The sequence below is a fragment of the Gopherus flavomarginatus genome, chromosome 10 (genome assembly GCF_025201925.1).
Source record: "Gopherus flavomarginatus isolate rGopFla2 chromosome 10, rGopFla2.mat.asm, whole genome shotgun sequence".
Lineage (NCBI taxonomy): Eukaryota > Metazoa > Chordata > Testudines > Testudinidae > Gopherus > Gopherus flavomarginatus.
The window spans coordinates 76,136,413-76,158,678 of record NC_066626.1 but is presented as its reverse complement, the minus strand read 5'-3'; the positions used below and the strand labels follow the sequence as shown (position 1 = coordinate 76,158,678).

The 22,266-nt window shown below is 43.9% G+C and overlaps 1 protein-coding gene across 1 annotated transcript in view; it reads right to left on the bottom strand.

The window, feature by feature from the left end:
• Nucleotides 1-22,266, bottom strand: part of CNTNAP5 (contactin associated protein family member 5) — a 439,165-nt gene that overhangs the window by 225,157 nt on the left and 191,742 nt on the right. Inside the window, exons 5-6 of the mRNA XM_050916993.1 lie at nt 8,336-8,539; nt 4,217-4,401 (exon numbers count right to left, since the gene is read on the bottom strand). Of these exons, the coding sequence (XP_050772950.1) occupies nt 4,217-4,401; nt 8,336-8,539 (389 nt within the window). The remainder of the gene's footprint in view (nt 1-4,216; nt 4,402-8,335; nt 8,540-22,266) is intronic.

Here is a 22,266-nt window from a genome sequence, read left to right as displayed (position 1 = left end):
CATGATGTGGAAAAAGCAGTGAACAGTGAGGTGGAAAAAAATTGTGGAAGAGAAAAAATTATTCAAGATAGCTAAGTGCAAAGCTGCCTGAAAATAGTTACAAAGGGATCTCACAAAAACTGGGTGCTGGGGAAACAAAATGGCAGATGAAATGCCAATGTGAATAAACGCAGAGTAATGCATATTGGAAAACATAATTCCATATATACATACAAGATGACGGGGTCTAAATTAGCTGTTACATGCAGGAAAGATCTTGCAGACATCATAGAACGTTCTCTGAAAACATCCACTTAATATGCATTCGGCAGTCAAAAAAACTAAACGGAATGTTAGGAACCGTTACGAAAGAGATAGAAAATATCATAATGCCATTATATAATCCATGATACGTCCACACCTTGAACACTGCCTGCAGTTCCGGTCACCCCATCTTAAAAAAGATATTAGAATTGGAAAAGGTGCAGAGAAGGACATGAAAAATTATCAAGGGTATGAAACATCTTCCATATGAGGAGAGATTAAAAAGACTGGGACTGTTCATCTTAGAAAAGAGATTACGATAGATGTCTATAAAGTCATGAGTTATGTGGAGTAAGTGAACAAGGAAGCATTCTTCATTCTTTCACATAACACAAGAAGCTGAAAGCACACAATGAAATTAATAGGAATCAGGTTTAAAACAAAACAAAAGGATTGTGCATTTGGTGAAGAAGTACTTCAGTGTGTGAATCTCATTGCCAGGGAATGATGTGAAGGCCAAAAGTATAACTGGTTTCCAAAAGATAGATTCATGGAGGATAGGTCCATCAATGGCCATTAGCCAAGATAGTCAAAGATGCAATTCCATGCTCTGGATGTCCCTAAATATCTGACTAGATGCTGGGACTGGACAATAGATGATGGATCATTTAATAATTGTCCTGTTTTCTTCATTCCCTCTGAAGCATCTAGCACTTGCCCCTGTCAGAAAACAGAATAGTGGGCTAGATAGACCATTAGTTTGACCCAGTAAGGCCATTCTTACATTCTTATGAACCATCAGTCTCAGCTGGTGTCTCTTGACACTACCACAATACAAACCTCAATGAAGTCAACCAAAGCTGTAGGTTCTTACCAGTTTTAAGAATCGGACCAATATTTTATCTATTTATAAAAACAACAAAAGAAGTCTATTTGTGTATGTAAAACTTCATATACATTTGACTGGGTCCCTCTCCCCACCACTGTTGTATGTCACTTGTCATCTTAAGCTCTTTGAAGCACTGAACTTGTATTCGTATATGTTTGTACTGCACCTAACAAAATGAGGCCCTGCTCCTGACTGGGGTCTCTGAGTGTGACTGGAATATTAAATATTAATATATAATAATGCAACATTGTTTACAAAGAAGCATGGATTTGATTAGGATCTGTTGCTAAATCAATCTACTTGTGAGCTTCCCAAAAGTAGATCATGTCCCATCTTTCACTGAGTAGAAGAATTCAAGTCTTTTTGTAATCTCTTAGAACACGTGCAATGCTGTCCTGAGGTGATGGCTCTAAACAGCAAGGCCTGCATTTCTGTTATTGCCGTGGCTTAGATCACTACAGCAGAATACCAGAATATTTATTATTATTAGGAATAAGCCTGTCATAAACAGATAGTTAAGAGTTAATAGAACAGAAGTACTTCATATCTCTTTTGCCTGGAAAGGGTTAACAAGTTCAGTGAGCCTGGCTGTCACCTGACCAGAGGACCAATCAGGGGACAGGATACTTTCAAATCTTGAGGGAGGGAAGTTTGTGTGTGTGCTGTTAGTGTTTGGTTGTTGTTCACTCTAGGGGCTCAGAGGGACCAGATGTGCAACCAGGTTTCTCTCCAGTCTCTCCAATACAGGCTCTTATAAGTTCAAAATAGTGACTACTAGGCAGATAAGGCGAGTTAGGCTTATGTTTGTTTTCTTTATTTGCAAATGTGTATTTGGCTGGGAGGAGTTCAAATGTGTATTTGGCTGGAAGGAGTTCAAATTTGTATTTGGCTGGAAGGATTTTAATTTGTACTTGTATACTTAGGCTGGGAGGGTATTCCCAGTGTCTACAGCTGAAAGACCCTGTAAAATATTCCATCTTAAATTTACAAAGATAATTTTTACTGTTTTTTCTTTCTTTAATTAAAAGCTTTTCTTGTTTAAGAACCTAATTTTTTTTGTATTCTAGTGAGACCCCAGGGGACTGGATCCGGATCCACCAGGGAATTGGTGGGGAGAAAGGAGGGAAGGAGGAGAGAAAGGTTATTTTCTCTTTGTGTTAGGACTACCTTCTCTCTCAGGGTTTTGGGGGGACCAGAGTGTACCAGGCACTGGAATTCCTGGTTGGTGGCAGCGCTACAAGTACTAAGCTGGTAATTGATCTTAGAGGAATTGATGCTGGTACCCCATCTCTTGGACGCTAAGGTTCAGAGTGGGGATTTATACCACGACAAAGCCAGAAAGCTGCAATGACATCAAGGGACCTCTCAAGAGCTGGCCCATCCATACTTGAGAGCTACCTGCAATCTAAGCATCCACGGCAATAGATTGCTGGTTCACCACTTTGCTAGTATGAGACTACCAGAACTAACATGAAGGACTCCTTTTTCCTGAACAAAAACCCAAGGTGTATCCTAATGGGAATGAAAGAACACACCACCAGCTATGCTGCTCTTATGTAACTTCCTGAACACCTACATCACCACCAAAGATAAGGGCATGAGAACAGTGAATGAAATCCTGGCCTCACTGAAGTCAATGGCAAAACTACCATCAACTCCAATGGAGTCAGTTACCTGGTAATGAATATGAAACTTTGAGCCAGGATTTAATGAAGGCAGCGACACTGGTATCTGGCCGGGTGTAGGAGAATTATTAATTAATGCCAGTGAGTACAAATGTCTCTCTCTTCCTCTCTGCATCAGGCAATGACAGAAAGGGAAGGGGCTTCTAAATATTTGGCTAGAACATTGGCGCAGCTGATAAACGGAGACCCTGAGGGGCTAGGCACCTGCATGTGCATAAGTGCTGCTGTTAAGACATCTAGTTTTCTGCACTAAGGACACACTGGGAGTGGATCCTTTAAAGAGAAAAGGATCCAAAGTGCAGACAAGAAGCCTTTGATTGCACAACCATGATGATGACAGCTCTGGCTGTGCAAACACAACATAGTGCTCTGCACGGTCCTGGAACTTGCTCATCAGGAAAAGCATGATGAAAAGGAACACAGGAAATATTCAAGTGGAGGTGGGAAATGGGAGCACTGTGGTTATAATCAGGAAATAGCTAAACATACACTTGATGAGACAGTAGCTCTAAAAGGCTTTGCACACACTTTTCAGAGACTACAGGGCTGACTCAAGTAGTGGAGAGGGTGAAATACACCTCCCCGTGCCAGTCTGGCCTCTGAACCAGATTTCCTGCTGGGGAGGATGCTTCTCCCTCGTTCAGCACAAGGCAGCACTGGTGAAGGAGCGATCCCCTTTTCCTCTCCTCCCTAGAGGGAAGATGCTTTCTAGTCACTTTCCATCTCTGTGCTGGAGGCAGCTGCTCTCTGTCTGCAATATGTAGGGATGAGTTAAGGACAGGACCACAGTCTCTCTACTCTGGCCACCAGAGCTACTCATGTGCATGAAGAGTGCACGACACAACCATTGAAATAGTTGTAGAGTTGCCACTGCAACACACACTCCCTCTGAATTCCTCCTTGGGATTCTGCTGCAGCATAATCCTTCCACCATGGAAGGCTGTGCCTTCGAAGTCCCAGATTAGCACATGGGCTGATGAACCTTCCAACTCTGGAAGGGGAGTGATAGTTCAGTGGTTTGAGCATTGGCCTGCTAAATGCAGGGTTGTGAGTTCAATCCTTGAGGGGGCCACTCAGGGATCTGGAGCAAAAATCAGTACTTGGTCCTGCTAGTGAAGGCAGTGGGCTGGACTTGATGACCTTCCGAGGTCCCTTCCAGTTCTAGGAGATATACCTATCTCCCATTATTTTTTGTTTTGCCCAGAAACTGGCAATTTCCCTAGAGCATCAGACACACAGAGGAAGTGCCATGATTCAGGCTGGTTAACCATGAAAGGAGTTTTAGGGGAGAAGGAATACAGGTTAGAGAGAGATCGCTACTCCTGACAAAACCAGCACAGAGACTGTTCCGTGAGCTCACACCTGTCTCCAGAGATATAACCCAAAAAACTCAACACACCTCATAATCAATGTCCAGGTGATCCGAATCCCCCTTGGTTCGGAAATGCTGAGTATGCTTGTCCACCGTGAAGTTCACTTGCTTGTTGAAGCGTTCGATGAGAACTGAGTGCCAGTGTTGATCATCCAGAAGGCTGCCCAGGGTGACTGATGTGTGGCTAGTACTGAAACGCAGCTTGGCATCTCCTGCGGGGACAGATGCAAACAGAAGACACTGTATTGAGCCCTGGACTCTTGCATTAAGCATTAAGGCTTCAATGTCTATGTGCTAACTAGATGTCTAGAGTCCTGCCCCAAGAGAAACCTGGCTTAGATTCTTTGGAGACAGTTTCTTCTTTGGTTGTTCCAATGTCCTGTTCAGGAATATGGAGTGAAATTTTCCCAGATTGTTGCACAAGTCGTCATACATGGCAGCATTGGCAAAATTGTTGTGTTGCCTGTTACTCAGCTCTGAAGCGCAGTAGACACCCTAACATTTTAAGAACGCCATCTGGCTTACACAAAAATCTGCCACCCATTAAAGGAACAGATGTAGTACAACTGTGGGTTTCCACAAACATACAGTCTAATTACTCTTGACATTTTAGTCATCACTTTTTTTTTCTTTTTTCATTTTAGCAACAAATTGTACCTAACTCTCTCTGGAGAAAACATTTTAGACAGCGTGGCACTAGAAATCTAAACAAGAATAGATATTTACACAGGGACAGATTTTGGTCTCCATTGCACTAGAAAAAAAATCTGGAATAATTCCTTTGATGTCTGTGGAGTAACGCCAGTTGCATAGAAGTGCAACCAAGATGAGAGTCCTACTCCAGTGAGAGAATAATCAGGCCCAGATCTCAAAGAGCTAATGCTTTTCTGTTTTCTAGCCAGGTCTCTGCCTCAAGATTTCAGAGTTTCTGATCTCTACTATGCATTCTCTTCTTTTCTATTCATCAGTGGAAATGGAAGGATGCACATTCCAAAATGATTAGTCAAGCTGCATATACGATAAAAATCGTGGATCCAAAACCTGCCTCCCCCCATCCACACACACAAACTGTGGTAGTTAAAATCCATATTCCAATTTTGTGGCTAATGAAAGCTCTATTTTAGGTCCCACAGTAAACAGACATGTGATATCTAATAGAAATGCAACCAAATAAATATAACTATGGTATCACACTCTTGTTCCTAAATTAAAAGTAGAACTTTTTCTGAAGGAAGACGAGAAAGCAACAGTGTCAGAGAACCCAGGGTTTCGAGCTTCCTTCTGAAATGAATCTTTTGCATGCGTAATGCACTATACGCTTACAGATAACAAATAATAGGAATATAGCATAATCAATGTGACTCTAAAGAAACAAGGAAAAAAGATTAGTTGTGTACAAAGCCAATTAATGAGTTTATGTAAAAACAAATGAAGAGCCGTGGAAAATTGTTACTGGCATTTTAAACAAAACACAATTAAGCACAAAGGGAGAAACGGGGAAGGAATTATTAACTGAGTTTGTTTTAATGATTTCAGTTTGTTCTGATTGTCGGACAACTTTTGCTAACTGCCACGGACATAAGCTCAGAAGAGAAACAGATGCTGATTCATTTTCCCCTGGTCTTGTCTACACTAGGGAGTTATACTAAAACTTCCCACCTTGGCTGTGCAGGATTCAGCTCCAATGGTGATAACAAAAATGGGAGCTGTAGCATAAAGAGGCACCACCGGCCTCTAGCATTTTAAGCACCAACCTCATGTAGATATACTATGAGTAGGGTTACACAATTGGTCCCACCGCTGCTACCATCAGTGACCCTGATGGTGGGAAATCTGAGGCAATACAACCTAAAGTACCCATATTAACACAATGCTTTTGTCCCAGCTAGTGGTTTTCTGTATGGGAATGTTAAAGTATAAGCATTAGGAGTTCATGCTTTTAGATCAAGGGGGTCTGTGCTCTGTCTTATCTGACAACACTTCCAGCAGGGGTCATTTCCTGGTTTAGAAGACAGTGAGTGGAGGTTCCTACCTGATACAGAACCACATTGTTTTAATCACAAGAATTAAATTGCTCTAAGCCAGAACCATGACTCGATGGCTTCTGGATTATTCAATATTATTCCCTGGTTTAAATCAGGTCAACCACTCACAGGCAAATACACTGACGTGAAGCCCTGCAAGAAAACAGTCAGCTGACAGAAGGAACAGATTTGTAAACACTGTCCCTGACCTATAGATGCCCCACTGATGAATTACTCAGGAGATATGACACCTGCTAAAGAAAAGGCCAAGGGTTTGGGATTCCCCCTACCCATCTCATACTGTACAGACAGACAGACAGAGAGAGAGAGAGAGAGAGAGAGAGAGAGAGAGAGAGAGAGAGAGAGAGAGAGAGAGAGAGAGAGAGAGAGAGAGAGAGAGAGAGAGAGAGAGAGAGAGAGAGAATGTGTTCACTCCAGTGATCTGCCCTGTGGCATATAAAATCCAGCTGTGCAGAGCACTAGTATCTCCTCCTATTGAAGATATATGTGAAGCATCCACTTGGGAAATGCAAACAGCTTTGTACAAAAGAAGAACTGAACCAAACCTTCCCTCATCCCTCAAACTCAACGTGACCACACACTGATGGGACTCCATGCTTTTGCACTGCCTGGCTCTAGCCAGGCCCAGAAGCAAAAAGCACCAAAATACTTCGAGAAAGGCTGTTCTCATGGTATATTCAGCCCTTCAAAGAAACACAAGAAATCTCCCTAGAAAGCTTGTCCTGGTCAGTTTTGCAGACCAAACACCTCTGAAGAGCTTTGGAGAAGCACCTACATTTTGGGGAGCTGATTCAAACCCCTCAACCCTTTGGGTACAGGAGTGGCTAGTATCGGGTGTTTTTTCATCTTGAGAAAGAATAGCACAAATCTACACAAGCAGCTCACATTTAAGTAACATTATTGCTAGATGAATTAGAACAAAATCAGAGATGGCATCAGAACTTCAACAGTGCCAATGCAGCAAAGCAGCCTTAAAACCATTTTAACTTCTATACAGATACCCTCAAGAGGTCCAGACTCACCAAACCTCCACACTCTCAGCATGAGGGAGTGTGTCTTGAGTAAAAGCAGGCATGGACAAGGCTTCCCTAATCTCCAGCAATTCTTGACTGCCAGAATATCTCCCTGGTGTCCTGGGCAGCAAACGTAAGTTACTTCAGTGCTGAGTTTGTTCTAATTTGCACTAGGAATCCAGATCAGTATCAGGACCCACAGACCACAAAGGTGTCTTAAAATCACCTTAAATAAAGAAAATCAACGAAGCCTGCACATATTTAATTGAAAGCTAAAAAAGCAGGATGGTGGCATGGAGTTTCCCCCTGCAACAGTCTGATATTTTACAGGGGGGGAGGGTTGGAGCTACTGATCTGAAGCTGCTGTTTTGATGCAGGTGAATTCTGCTTTCCAGCACATGCCAACATTTCCCCTTTGGCTTTTTTTCCTCTGTCTGAACGTAGAGCAATGACAACACGGATGCGAACACACCTCCTCCAAAACAGGGGTTCTGTTACAGGGAAAGGAAGACCTGTTTTCAGCCTGAATGGAAACTACCCAGCCTAGATGTATTGCCTGAGAGCAGCCACAGACACTGTGAGCCGAATGTTAAACACGACTGGATGGCTACCTGCAGAGCTTGGACAGATCCCTGCTCTGAAATGATGAACTTAAAAAGAAATCCGTCTCGAAGCAGAGAGAGGAAATTGTAGTTGAGATTGCAACTGAATCCCCTGAGGCCTGATGTAGATTAAACAGGCAACAATAATATTTGCAGCTAGAAAAATAAAGGTAGCACAGTCGGATAAATAGGGCACTGACCTAGTACTCAGGAGACGTGGGTTCTATTTCTGGCTCTGCCACTGACCTGCTGTATGACTTCAGGCAAGTCATTTCACTTCTCTATTTCCCTTCCCACTCTTTGTTTTGTCTCTTCAGACTGCAAAATGTTCAGGGCAGGTACTGTCTTTTACTCTGTGTATGTACAGCACCTAGCACAATGGGACCTGATCTCAGCAGGGGCATCTCAATGCTGCTGAAATACAAAATCATGAAAGTAAATGGAAAACAAATCTCATGTGAATGAATAAAGAATGTCAGCTCCTACCCAGGTTAATGTGCAAGGAGAGTTTCCCTTTCTGTAGCTCCAGTGTAATGTAGTCTCCGCGTTGTCCCTCTCCGTGGAATAAGACTCCATCCCCCTGCATGCTCTTGAACTTCAGGGAAACCACGTCTTTGAAGGTGCTCATCATTTTCTGATTGAATCTGTACAGGAGCGAACTTCTGCCATCAAAATCTGCTATGTCCGATTCTAAGGGGGAACAGAAGGAAGATAACATAAAGAGAAGTCCCTGTGGCACCTTAGAGACTAACAAATTTATTTGGGCATAAGCTTTTGTAGGCTAGAACCCACTTCATCAGATGTATGAAGTAAAAGATACAGGAGCAGGTATAAATACATGAAAGGATGGGGGTTGCTTTACCAAGTGTTAGATCAGTCTAACGAGATAAAACAATTAACATCAGGATACCAAGGGAGGAAAAATAACTTTTGAAGTGGTAAGAGAGCGCCCCATGACAGACAGTTGACAAGAAGGTGTGAGTAACAGTAGGGAGAAATTAGTATTGGGGAAATTAAGTTGAGGGTGGATTATCATAAAGTCTCTCTTGATTTCACAGGAGTTGGGGGCACCCAGAACATAGGAAACACAGAAAACACCATACCATGCCACACCTTCTGGACGAAATGCAGCGATAAAACTTCTTGATACTTTAAATGACTGCTTCATGGAGCAGCTGGTATGGGAACCCACAAGGGGAGAGGCAACTCTAGATTTAATCCTGAGTGGAGTGCAGGAGCTGGTCCAAGAGGTAACTATAGCAGAACCGCTTGGAAATAGTGACCACAATACAATAGCATTCAACATCCCTGTGGGGAGAAGAACACCTCAACAGCCCAACACTGTGGCATTTAATTTCAAAAGAGGGAACTATACAAAAACGAGGGGGTTAGTTAAACAAGAGTTAAAAGGTACAGTGACTAAAGTGAAATCCCTGCAAGTTGCATGGGCCCTTTTTAAAGGCACCATAATAGAGGCCCAACTTCAATGTATACCCCAAATTAAGAAACACAGTAAAAGGACTGAAAAAGAGCTACCGTGGCTTAACAACCACGTAAAAGAAGCAGTGAGAGAGAAAAAGACTTCCTTTAAAAAGTGGAAGTCAAATCCTAGTGAGGCAAATAGAAAGGAGCACAAACACTGCCAGCTTAAGTGCAAGAGTGTAATAAGAAAAGCCAAAGAGGAGTTTGAAGAACGGTTAGCCAAAAACTCCAAAGGTAATAACAAAATGTTTTTTAAGTACATCAGAAGCAGGAAGCCTGCTAAGCAACCAGTGGGGCCCCTTGACGATCGAGATACAAAAGGAGCGCTTAAAGACGATAAAGTTGTTGCGGAGAAACTAAATGGATTCTTTGCTTCAGTCTTCAAGGCTGAGGATGTTAGGGAGATTCCCAAACCTGAGCCGGCTTTTGTAAGTGACAAATCTGAGGAACTGTCACAGATTGAAGGGTCACTAGAGGAGGTTTTGGAATTAATTGATAAACTTAACATGAACAAGTCACCGGGACCAGATGGCATTCACCCAAGGGTTCTGAAAGAACTCAAATGTGAAGTTGCAGAACTATTAACTAAGGTTTGTAACCTGTCCTTTAAATCGGCTTCAGTACCCAATGACTGGAAGTTAGCTAATGTAACGCCAATATTTAAAAAGGGCTCTAGAGGTGATCCCGGCAATTACAGATCAGTAAGTCTAACGTCAGTACTGGGCAAATTAGTCGAAACAATAGTTAAGAAGAAAATTGTCAGACACATAGAAAAACAAACTGTTGAGCAATAGTCAACATGGTTTCTGTAAAGGGAAATCGTGTCTTACTAATCTATTAGAGTTCTTTGAAGGGGTCAACAAACATGTGGACAAGGGGGATCCAGTGGACATAGTGTACTTAGATTTCCAGAAAGCCTTTGACAAGGTCCCTCACCAAAGGCTCTTATGTAAATTAAGCTGTCATGGGATAAAAGAGAAAGTCCTTTCATGGACTGAGAACTGGTTAAAAGACAGGGAACAAAGGGTAGGAATTAATGGTAAATTCTCAGAATGGAGAGGGGTAACTAGTGGTGTTCCCCAAGGGTCAGTCCTAGGACCAATCCTATTCAATTTATTCATAAATGATCTGGAGAAAGGGGTAAATAGTGAGGTGGCAAAGTTTGCAGATGATGCTAAACTACTCAAGATAGTTAAGACCAAAGCAGATTGTGAAGAACTTCAGAAAGATCTCACAAAACTAAGTGACTGGGCAACAAAATGGCAAATGAAATGTAATGTGGATAAATGTAAAGTAATGCACATTGGAAAAAATAACCCCAACTATACATACAATATGATGGGGGCTAATTTAGCAACAATGAGTCAGGAAAAAGATCTTGGAGCCATCGTGGATAGTTCTCTAAGATGTCCACGCAGTGCACAGAGGCGGTCAAAAAAGCAAACAGGATGTTAGGAATCATTAAAAAAGGGATAGAGAATAAGACTGAGAATATCTTATTGCCCTTATATAAATCCATGGTACGCCCACATCTCGAATACCGTGTACAGATGTGGTCTCCTCACCTCAGAAAAGATATTCTAGCACTACAAAAGGTTCAGAAAAGGGCAACTAAAATGATTAGGGGTTTGGAGAGGGTCCCATATGAGGAAAGATTAAAGAGGCTAGGCCTCTTCAGCTTGGAAAAGAGGAGACTAAGGAGGGATATGATAGAGGTATATAAAATCATGAGTGATGTGGAGAAAGTGAATAAAGAAAAGTTATTTACTTATTCCCATAATACAAGAACTAGGGGTCACTAAATAAAATTAATAGGTAGCGGGTTTAAAACAAATAAAAGGAAGTTCTTCTTCACGCAGTGCACAGTCAACTTGTGGAACTCCTTACCTGAGGAGGTTGTGAAGGCTGGGACTATAACAATGTTTAAAAGGGAACTGGATAAATTCCTAGTGGCTAAGTCCATAAATGGCTATTAGCCAGGAAGGGTAAAGAATGGTGTCCCTAGCCTCCGTTCATCAGAGGATGGAGATGGATGGCAGGAGAGGATCACTTGATCATTGCCTGTTAGCTTCACTCCCTCTGGGGCACCTGGCATTGGCTACTGTCGGTAGACAGATACTAGGCTAGATGGACCTTTGTTCTGACCCGATACGGCTGTTCTTATGTTTACCTAATCCACTTTCCCCTTCCATCAGCTTCTCTTATTTAGGCCATCACTCCTGTGTAATTTCCCCCTCGCCCTTTTCATGATTCACAGTCCTTTTGTTAAGATTCCTTCATCTGCCTGCTTTTTCATCATACCAGACACACCACCACCACAGCCCTGTCCATTATTTACCTCCCAAGGACTTTCAGAACACCTAGCCACTGCTTCAAATGCACAGTCCCAGCTGCTGTTTCAGTTTTTCCAATGTTACAAAAGATCCTATGAAGCTGTATCTACACTCTAGACGTGTCTCCCTTCACTTCTATATCCAAATAAACATAACCTTACCTCAAATAAATATCCCTCCCACGTAAGGGTATCTACATGTTGATGATGATCTTACCAAGCATGCTGCTGAATGCTAATAGTCTTGGTTGGAGCTATCATTCCAATGATAGGTCAGAATGCTTTTAAAGGGGTAAGACGTCTATAATTCTCAGAACCCATCATAGCATCCACCCTACACTCTTAACAAGCCACACGGGCAGATTAACTGCGCTGTCACAAACATATCCTTTTGGAGTCACGCCACCACAGCTCGGCCAGTAGGGACAACTCTGCTTGTTCTTCTTTAGGCAAGATAAACTGGAGTGTGGGGCAACTTCAGACCAAGCTTTTAAGGAGTCTGTCTTTAAAAATGATGACAAGACTAGCAAAGGAGCCAGTCATTTGTTGTCATGCACACTGACACCAGTGACTTCTAGATGTCAGCATGATAGCATGTATACATGTTTGATATAATACTGATATCCGGCTAAATGTTTCCAATTGCACTAATAATCATAGAAAAAACAGACTCGGGACAACTGAGCAGATAGCTCAGAAACATGGTATTTAGTACATCTATAGCACCATAACTTCATATGTGGCTTTAGAGAGAGTTAAGGACAAAAAGGAAGCACTGGAAACCTTGTAAGAAACAGGAGTGCTGTGGTTGCCTCCAGAGAGCATCCCCTTGTGGCCTCTCATGGCCCTGCAGTGCACTGACCTCAGTGCCCACTCAGGTTCTTCCAGGCAATTACCCAGACCAGGTTACTTCATGTGTTCTGGTTTATTAACTTTCTTTAGTGAGTACAAACCACACTTCAGTTTCTGAAGTTCTCACCCACTCTGGGCCCATATAAGAGTCCCAGGAAAGTTTCCTTCCCCCTGTTCAGGAAGCCCAAGCCCTCCTCCCAGAGCTGGGTAATTCAAGCCACTATTAATGCCCTTCAGAACACAGGGGTCCCCTGCTTTCCTCCTGGAAGCTGGATTGTAGTTTAGGTCACCAGCAGGGCCACAAACAGCTACTCCCCCAGCTGACCCTCTCTCTCTAATTAATCCTTTCACCCTCAGACTGGGAGGGCTTTGCAGGCAGACCTTCTCCAGCTGGAGTCTCCACTGCTATGAGGAAGGAGATAGCATAATATGCTGGTCCCCTTTCCAGATCTCAAATCAATTGGCTGGGAGAGAGGGAGTTTTGCCCCACCCACTCTGTAAGGCTCCTGGTCCCACCCCTTAAAGAAACAATAACAGGTTCTCCTCTGCGTGCCCTCCCCATCCCTCATAGAATATCAAGGTTGGAAGAGATCTCAGGAGGTCATCTAGTCCAACCCCCTGCTCAAAGCAGGACCAATTCCCAACTAAATCAGCCCAGCCAGGGCTTTGTCCAGCCTGACCTTAAAAACCTCTAAGGAAGGGGATCCCAAAACCTCCCTAGGTAACCCATTCCAGTACTTCACTACTCTCTGAGTGAAAAAGTATTTCCTAATATCCAACCTAAACTTCCATCACTGCAACTTGAGACCATTACTCCTTGTTCTGTTATCAGATACCACTGAGAACAGTCTAGACCCATCCTCTTTGGAACCTCCTTTAAGGTAGTTGAAAACAGCTATCAAATCCACCCTCATCCTTCTCTTCTGCAGACTAAACAATCCCAGTTCCCTCAGCCTCTCCTCATAAGTCATGTGTTCCAGCCCTCTAATCATTTTTGTTGCCCTCCGCTAGACTCCTTCCAATTTTTCCACATCCTTCTTGTAGTGTGGGGCCCAAAACTGGACACAGGACTCCAGATGATAGAGGAGAATGATCACGTCCCTCAATCTGCTGGCAATGCCGTTAGCCTTCTTGGCAACAAGGGCACACTGTCAACTCATATCCAGCTTCTCGTCCACTGTAACCCCAGGTCCTTTTCTGTAGAACTGCTTCCTAGCCATTCAGTCCCTAGTCTGTAACAGTGAATGGGATTCTTCCGTTCTAGGTGCAGGACTCCGCACTTGTCCTTGTTGAACCTCATCAGGTTTCTTTTGGCCCAGTCCTTTAATTTGTCTAGGACCCTCTGTATCCTATCCCTACCCTCCAGTGTATCTACCACTCCTCTAAGTTTAGTGTCATCTGCAAACTTGCTGAGAGTGCAGTCCATGCCATCCTACAGATCATTAATGAAGATATTGAGCAAAACCGGTCCCAGGACCGACCCTTGGGGCACTTCACTTGAAACCGGCTGCCAACTAGACATGGAGTCGTTGATCACTGAAACACTATCCCTCTGCAAACACTACTTATTCGCATGACTGCTTCATTTCTACCAATATCTCCTATTGCTTAGGTCCTTGTGTCCATAAGACCTCCCAAAATCTTTAAGGGCCATGACTACAGAATATGGGTGGGGATGGCCCCTAGCTCCTACTGCCCTTAAGAGGACTAAGCCTGTCACAGAATGCTACTGTATATTCGAATTCTGATGCATTTTGCAATGAAGAGCACCAAATTCTGCTCTTATTTATGCCTCTGTAACGCACTAAATCAGGAACACTGCAGGAGCCCAAGTTAGCAGAGGACTTAGCACCAGATGTTAATAAAAGATATCCAGATAAATATCCAAACTTTTAGATACTTATCCCAACTGAACCAAACACCTAAACCTTATCAGGTTCATGCATCGGTAGACATTTTCAGTTTTCCATGTGTAATGCTATTGCCCAGTGGTTTCCAGAACCAGTCTTCTTTTTCTTAGAGTATGCGCAATGTGCCTCAGGCAGCATGTGATGAGGATTCATCACCAAGTCAGATCATTAGCTTCCCTGCCTTGGGCCGGGTACTGATGGGGAGTGTGATGTAAACACTGATCCACATCCTGCAATGACAGTATCATGAAAAAGCTGTTATTGCAGAACTCTGCCTCTCTGTGGGGAACAAAAATCCCAGAATGAAACAAGAATATGACATATTAATACTAACACTCTGACATCCAAAAGTCATTACTAGCAGTTTGCATGACAACAAATCATTGGCTTCTATTTAAACATAGAAAGATCCATCTCAGGTCAAATACAGACACTTCACAGCACCTGAAAAATACCCCTCTAAAGGTGATGCCTTCAGTTTTTCTGTTAGATACAAGGTATGTATAGAATCAATTTCTAGTAAAAGGTCAAAGATCAGGAATTTTAGAAGGCTCAGAAGAAATACAGGAAATCTTTAGATCCAGTCTAGTCAAAATACTATGTAGAGAATAATTCTTCACTTCCCTCTAAGGAATAGGCTAAATATCAGGTCTTTTCTCTCCCTAAATTTTCAGATTCCTCTATCACCCCCATAAAATACTGATGAAAATTAACACAGTATGATAGACTGATTAAAGTAAAAGCAGTTTTTTTTCCCTTTAGGACAGTGCCAGATTCCAAAATCATGCACAATATAGAGGAAGATTTTCCATGTGTTTAATTATATGTGAACATAGTGACTGTTAAACTCAGAGGTTGCAAAGCTGGTGTTCATTTCAAAACTCTGTATTAGAAATGAATGAACATTTTTTTTTTTTGGTTTGCTAGCAATTCTGAAAAATTGGCAAAAAAGGTTGAACCAAAAATTAAAATTTTCCAAATTTTTTGGCAAATTGAAAAGTTAAAAAAATAAAGTTTTGTTCATGACATTTTGTTCCACCCAAAATAAAATGTTTTGTATTGATTTTGAGTTTTTTTCAAGTATTTTTTAAAGAAACATTTTCTTTAATTTCAAAAGGTATTTCAAATAAAAAAGTAAACATTTCAAAAGAGTGTTGAAACAAAACTTTGAGTTTTTAGGATTTTTTCCCCCACTGAAATTATTTGGTGAAATTGAAATGAATTCACAAAATATTTTGGTGATGCCAAATCTGCATTTTTCCACCAAAAAACAAGCAAAAATAATTGTTGAAAAGTTTCAGTCAGCTCTAATCAGGATACTTCTCCATACTGTCTAGATCTCAGAGTCACCAGAACTGGGCTAAAAATCTTCCAGGAAGTAGCATTTTAACTTGAACAGCATGCTTCATCTTCCTCGTCAGGGTGTGGTGTCTCTTAAGAAGCAATAATTTGGCCATTAGTCTTACGCTAGCAGTTATGAAAACTTCAGTGATCCCACCTCCACTTATGGTGACTCTCTACGGTGCATTCCTTTTATCTCATGGCATGAAAAACATTTGTTTTAGAAGGAAAGAAAAATAAAAAAGGTCCAGCCAAGAACTTGTAGTTTTTAAAAACACAGTATCACATTGTGTTCCCAGGAGTGCTGCCCATGGAAGATGAGAAATCAGACCCCTGATCTGCAAAGGTGAAGAGCTGTAACTCCCCAAAAGAAGTAGATTCTCACACCCCATTGCATGATCACCCACAGTTTCCCAGCCTGTTAGCAGAATTTATACCTGATCCTTCTGATGCCTTTTGGGCCATTACTCAGTTGTAGAATATGAACAGCATTTTCAATGTAGCCATAAATCTCCTCCTCTAGAAAAGGGTAGGTCAGCAGGATTTTGCCAGTGTTTAGCTAACAAGACTTTTCCAAAATATTAAGATACCCCTGTTTCCCTCATAACATCCAAAACAATCAACTTGTCATTTGTCTGCGCTTGTCCTCTGCTATAACTTTGGTTATTTGTTACAATCACTTCACTATTTGGGACTCTGTAGCAAAGGGTCTGAGAGAGTGTGCATTATAACCCATTTATGTACAGGATTTCTGTTTAACTCATGACAAATTCTTTCTAGGCTGCAATTTTGGGTATAAGTTCTCTTAACTGCATGATATTATATTTAAGATTATAGGTGGAGGAGTCTGGTTATTTCAGGTGGACAAATCATTTTGCATTTGAAACTTTCTTTTTCTCCTCCCCTCTGTGCTGCTTTTAACAGAACAACCACTCCCCATATGGTATTGCTGAATTCTGCCTGATTTTACAGCCTATGAACCCTCTAGTAAATGTCAAGACAGTTACTGTATGAGTAGGGCCCTAGCAAATTCATGGTCCATCATGGTCAATTTCACGGCCATAGGATTGAAAATTGGTAAATATGACGTTTTTCGATGTTTACATCTGAAATTTCACAGTGTTATTGCTGTGAGGGTCCTGACTGAAAATGAGTTGGGGGGTGGTCACAAGCCTATTGTGTGGGGGGGGGGGTCATGGGATTGCCACCCTCACTTCTGTGCAATCTTCAGAGCTGGACTCTGAAGGCATCAACCACAGAGTTTCCTGCAGCAGCAGGACATTTCCAGAGGTGGGTCTGATCTCCCCCACCACCACCCAGAGTAGCTGTGCAGGAGATAGACAAGCCCATCCCTCCTCAGCCCAGGTGGAGCAAGGAGACCCCTTTGCTGTGCTCTGAGGAACAAGACATCAGATTTCACAGGGAAGGGCTTATTTCACAGTCCGTAACACCTTTTTCACTGCAGTGAAATTGGTAGGGCCCTATATATGAGTAGAAGATGGGTAAGCATGTTTGTGTATACTGACACAGCTTCATTGCTTTAGATATCATATATTAAATACAGGAAACCCATCTTAAGAGATATTCAAGGGCCCAGCAGAAGTGTGTTGCCCAGCAGGGACGATTTTTTAAAAAGGATGAAAAACAACCATATTGGGATTCTTGAATGTATTTTAGAACTTGTGTACACTTGTGGCAGCTTGTGAAAGACAAGCTGTATCCATCCTCACTGCAGCATGTAGTTACACCCAACAGTGAAAGGCTCCAGCAGAGGGGAGGCAGAAGCCTTATCTCACTGCCTCCCCTGCCCCTCACCAGAGCTGTTGTTTGCTGCTGGAGTCTTTCGACGTGGCGGGCAAAAGCTATAGCAGCAGCACCCTGCATGGCTAAAAACAGTCACGGAGATGTGGGAAGCATTGCTTGAGCACGTACAGAGCCATGTCGGTGTCGGGTACATAGCCTAGGATTCAGGTGTGTAAGGCACTTTACTCAAAGTAGTGCCTCCCGTCTACACTAATGTGTATATTTTTCCTTGCTGAGCGTGCAGTGTCTGTTCACCATAGACCTACTCTTAAAATGTCTATTAAAAACAAGGGTTTTCTTGTAAGAGGTAGAGTTGCCTGTTCAGGTTTCACCATAATAATTTGTATGATTATATATTAAAACTAACACGGGTATAGTGTTCATCCTTTAAAAGCTAGCATTCCCCAGCATAGCGTCTCAAAGCCTTAGTGGCATGGATCTCGGGACAGTGTTAGCAAACGTTGCCATACAATGCGTTTCAGCCCTAAAGCACTTCAGTAGGATTGATCTGTTGTTTTTGGCACCGACAGCATGCTTGATGCTCTAGAAGTCCTAGCTGCTCCCACAGTGGTCACTACTAAATGCCGACATTTCCAACAGCTGAGCGCAGCGAACCACTGGCTGGCAGGGGGGAGACTTTGACCGTAACAGGATTTGACTCGGAAAGTCATTTAGCAGTGCCGAGCAGAGATCTCAAGGTTGCAGCTCTCCAGTGCAAGCAGGAACATAAGAACGGCCATACTGGGTCAGACCAAAGGTCCATCTAGCCCAGCATCCTGTCTTCTGATAGTAGTCAATGCCAGATGGCCCAAAGGGAATGAACAGAACAGGAAATCATCCAGTGATCCATCCCTTGTCCCCCATTCCCAACTTCTGGCAAACAGAGACTAGGGATACCATCTGTGCCCATCCTGGCTAATAGCCATTGATGGACCTATCCTCCATGAATTTATCTAGTTCTTTTTTGAACCCTGCTATGGTGTTGGCCTTCACAACATCCTCTGGCAACAAGTTTCAGACTGCCTGGGCATTGTGTGAAGAAATATTTCCTTTTGTTTGTTTTAAACCTGCTGCCTATTAATTTCATTTGGTGACTTCCTAGTTCTTGTGTTATGAGAAGGTGTAAAAACACCTTTTTTATGGAGATATACATATCTCAGACCTGGAAGGGACCCCAAAAGTCATCAAGTCCAGCCCCCTGCCTTCACTAGCAGGACCAAGTACTGATTTTGCCCCAGATCCCTAAGTAGTCCTCTCAAGGATTGAACTCACACTTTCTCCACACCAGTCATGATTTTATAGACTTCTATCATATCCCTCCCTAGTCTTCTCTTTTTCAAGCTGAAAAGTTCCAGTCTTATTAACCTCTCCTCATATGGAAGCTGTTCCATACCCCTAACCGTTTTTGTGGCCCTTTTCGGAACCTTTTCCAATTCAAATGTAACTTTTTTTTTTGAGATTGGGCAACCAGATCTGCAAACAATATTCAAGATGTGGGCGTACCAGGCATTTATATATACCCTGCATAAGCCTCCTGGTGCCTGCACGGGGTGCCTGACTGGGAAGCGCCTCTTTTCCCCTCTGCAGCATAGTAAAGGTTAAACTCTAGGCCCATCTATAGCATTGCAAAATTGCCCAAAGAGCTGGAAGTCTCAAGCAACTCGTGCACCTGCTCTCTTTCTCTCAAAAATGCAGGGTTAAAAAGGAGCAGATGTGAGCAGAGGATGTCTGAGGAAACACAGGCTCTTGTGCACTCGCCCGCATGCCGATGAGAGCTTAGCGGCATACTCCCTTCTTTGGCTACACGTCAGTTGCACAGCCATGGGTCCATTAATGCAGTACCAGGTTCCCCGGTATTTCTGGGACAGCTGATCACTTCATCTTCTGCTTATGAACCAGATCCAAAGCCCACTGAAGTCAACAGGAATCTTTCCACTGACTTAAATAGACTTTGGATCAGATGCTCTGGGCTTGAGTCTCATTTATACGGAGAATCCTTTAGGCCACTCCGGCAGCGTCAACGGGACTTAGTGGAGCTGAGAATCAGGCCCTTGCAATCACTTTTACATGCCACAGAGGTGTAAAGGCGCTTCGATGAGGGAGAATTAGGCCCCAGGTGAGCAACACACTAGACCAGAGGTTCCCAAACTGCGGGGAACATCCCCCATGGGAAGCAACAAAGTCATCAAGTGGGGGCAGAGGGGAAAAGAGGCGCTTCCCAGTCAGACACCCCATGCAGGCGCCAGGAGGCTTCTGTCCAGGGCTGGCTCCAGGGGTTTTGCCGCCCCAAGCAGCCTTAAAAAAAAAAAAAAAAAAAAAAAAGCTGCGATCATGATCGCGACCTGCGGCAATTCAGGGGGAGGTCCTTCGCACCGAGCAGGAGTGAGGGACCCTTCGCCGAATTGCCACGGAATCCCTGAAAGTGCTGCCCCACTCCTGAGTTGCTGCCCCAAGCACCTGCTTGACAAGCTGGTGCCTGGAGCTGGCCCTGCTTCTGCCATCACCTGGTTGGACATTTTGCCCTGGCTTAGGGAGGCAGCTTTGCTAAGTTTGGTTCAGACAGGCAGCGGCAGGGGAGCCAGATTTGGTGAGGAGTGGTCACTGTAGCCTCACCTGTCGGGAAGCAGCAGCGCAGAGGAGGTGGAGCCACTCGGTCTCGCTGGGCCAGGCAGGTAAGAGGCAGGGCCCGCTGGGTACTTGGTTCCCGCTCCTGACAGAGGTGGCGTGGGGGCGGGGTAAGAGCAGGCCCACCAACAGGGGGGCACAATTGCCCATGGGGCCCCCAGCCACCGCCGCTGATGAGGTAGCGGTGATGGTGGCTAAGAGCCCCGGGCGGGTCGCAGGGCTCCTAGGAGTGTGGCGGGTGGTACCAGCATTGGCGTCACTTCCACCCCAGGCCCACGCCCCTGGAGCCCAGAATTGCTGTCAGTGGGCCTGGGTTAGAGTGAACCGGGGAACCCCCGCCTCCCACCTTCCACAGGCATCCTGTACCCACCACCCTACTTCACACAGGCACCCTTTATCTCCCAGACACCCAGCACCTCCCATCCCCCACACTGGGACACCCCCCCCACCGCACCCTGCCAGTTTAGCTAGCTGGGCTATCCATCTCCAGTGACGATGGGGGGTGGGGAGTGGAGCACATCAGAGCTAGGTTATCTTTCCAAGAGTCTCACTCTCCTTCCTCCAGGAGCCAGGTTATGCTTCAGGCCAGCTGTAACCTTCAGTCAGCTTTTCTGCCAGCAGGCTCTTTTCCATTCACTCCTTTCATCTGTCAGCTTGGAGAGGTTCACAGGAGCCAGCTCCTCTCCTGCTAGGGTCTTAAAGCCCTTCTCTCTAGGACCCTCCTCTGTAACTGTGCCCTGACGGCCTTTTATCAGGCCCAGGTTATATAATTATCTCACTAGTTGTGCTCATTCCCTTAAAATTACTTCCTCACACATAGCCTGGGCCCAGACTCCTCTTAAAGGGGCCAGCAACTTCATACCAGACAGGGAGACTGAGGCAAAGAAGTCCAATGACTTTTCAAACACCACAGCAGTGGCGATCAGAAGCAGTACTTTAAAATTGGTGGTTCTGGCTTGTGCTCAGAAGTTTAGCTCACATATTTATCCTCACTCACACACGACTGGTTTGATTGACTCTGTAAACTGTTATTGATTAAACGTCAGTTAACTTGCATGTCAGATGGGGCACACCAGGGAAAGTCATTGACTGTCCTGCCCTAAGGTAGTTTGTATTTCTTCAATCGATTCAGAGAGTGTAGTTATCATGGGTGATTGCAAGTTCAAAATATAATTTTTAAGAGGATCTTTGCCTTTATTTATCCTGAAAGTTTGATAGCAGGTCACTTGCTTCCCTCCCTTCCTTAATCCTCTGTCTCTAACTCTCCCTCCTGGACTGGAGTAATGCAGTGCATATTAGAAAGAATTCCCCCTCAGTGATTCCTTACGTGAGAGAATAAACCAGAGTAGTTTGCACATCCAAGAAAGGCCAGATGAGCGGCCTCTAATTTTGACTATATAGGAGTCCTGCTTTCACACAAGAGGCAGGTCAGCATTGTCTTGAAACAGAAGGGGAAAACTTTTTTTTTGTTGGGGGGTGGGGAGAGGGCTATTGGAAGATTAGTGACAAACTGCACAATTCAGATGCATGGAGAAAAAGTGGATTCAGTTTCAAATTATAAAATCATAAAGGTGAAATCCTGGCTCTGTTTAAGTCAATGGAAAAAATTCCCTGTGACTTCAACAGGACCAGCATTTAAAGGTCATCTCAAGCTGCCCCCACCTTCTTCGGTGTCCCCTACAGTTACTGTTAGTGCTCTGGGCCACTGATTTTAATAGTGAGACTTCCACACCTTCATTCGGGGAGACTATTCCATGCCGTAACCCAGCTCACTGTAGACATTGATGACAAACCTGCAGACGCAACAGTCACCTCATCCCTCCAGGGAGACGGTGACCTTCTAGTGCTGGGGCGGGGCAAACTTTTTGGCCTGAGGGCTGCATAGGGTTTTGGAAATTGTATGGCGGACTGGTATGGGGGACTGTGCCTCCTCAAACAGCCAGGCGCGGCCTGCCCCCTATCTGTCCCCCCTGATGACACCCCCTCGGGACTCCTGCCCCATCCAAAATCCCTGTTCCCTGATGGCCCCCCTGGAACTCCTGCCTCATCCACCCCCCCTCCACTCCCATCCA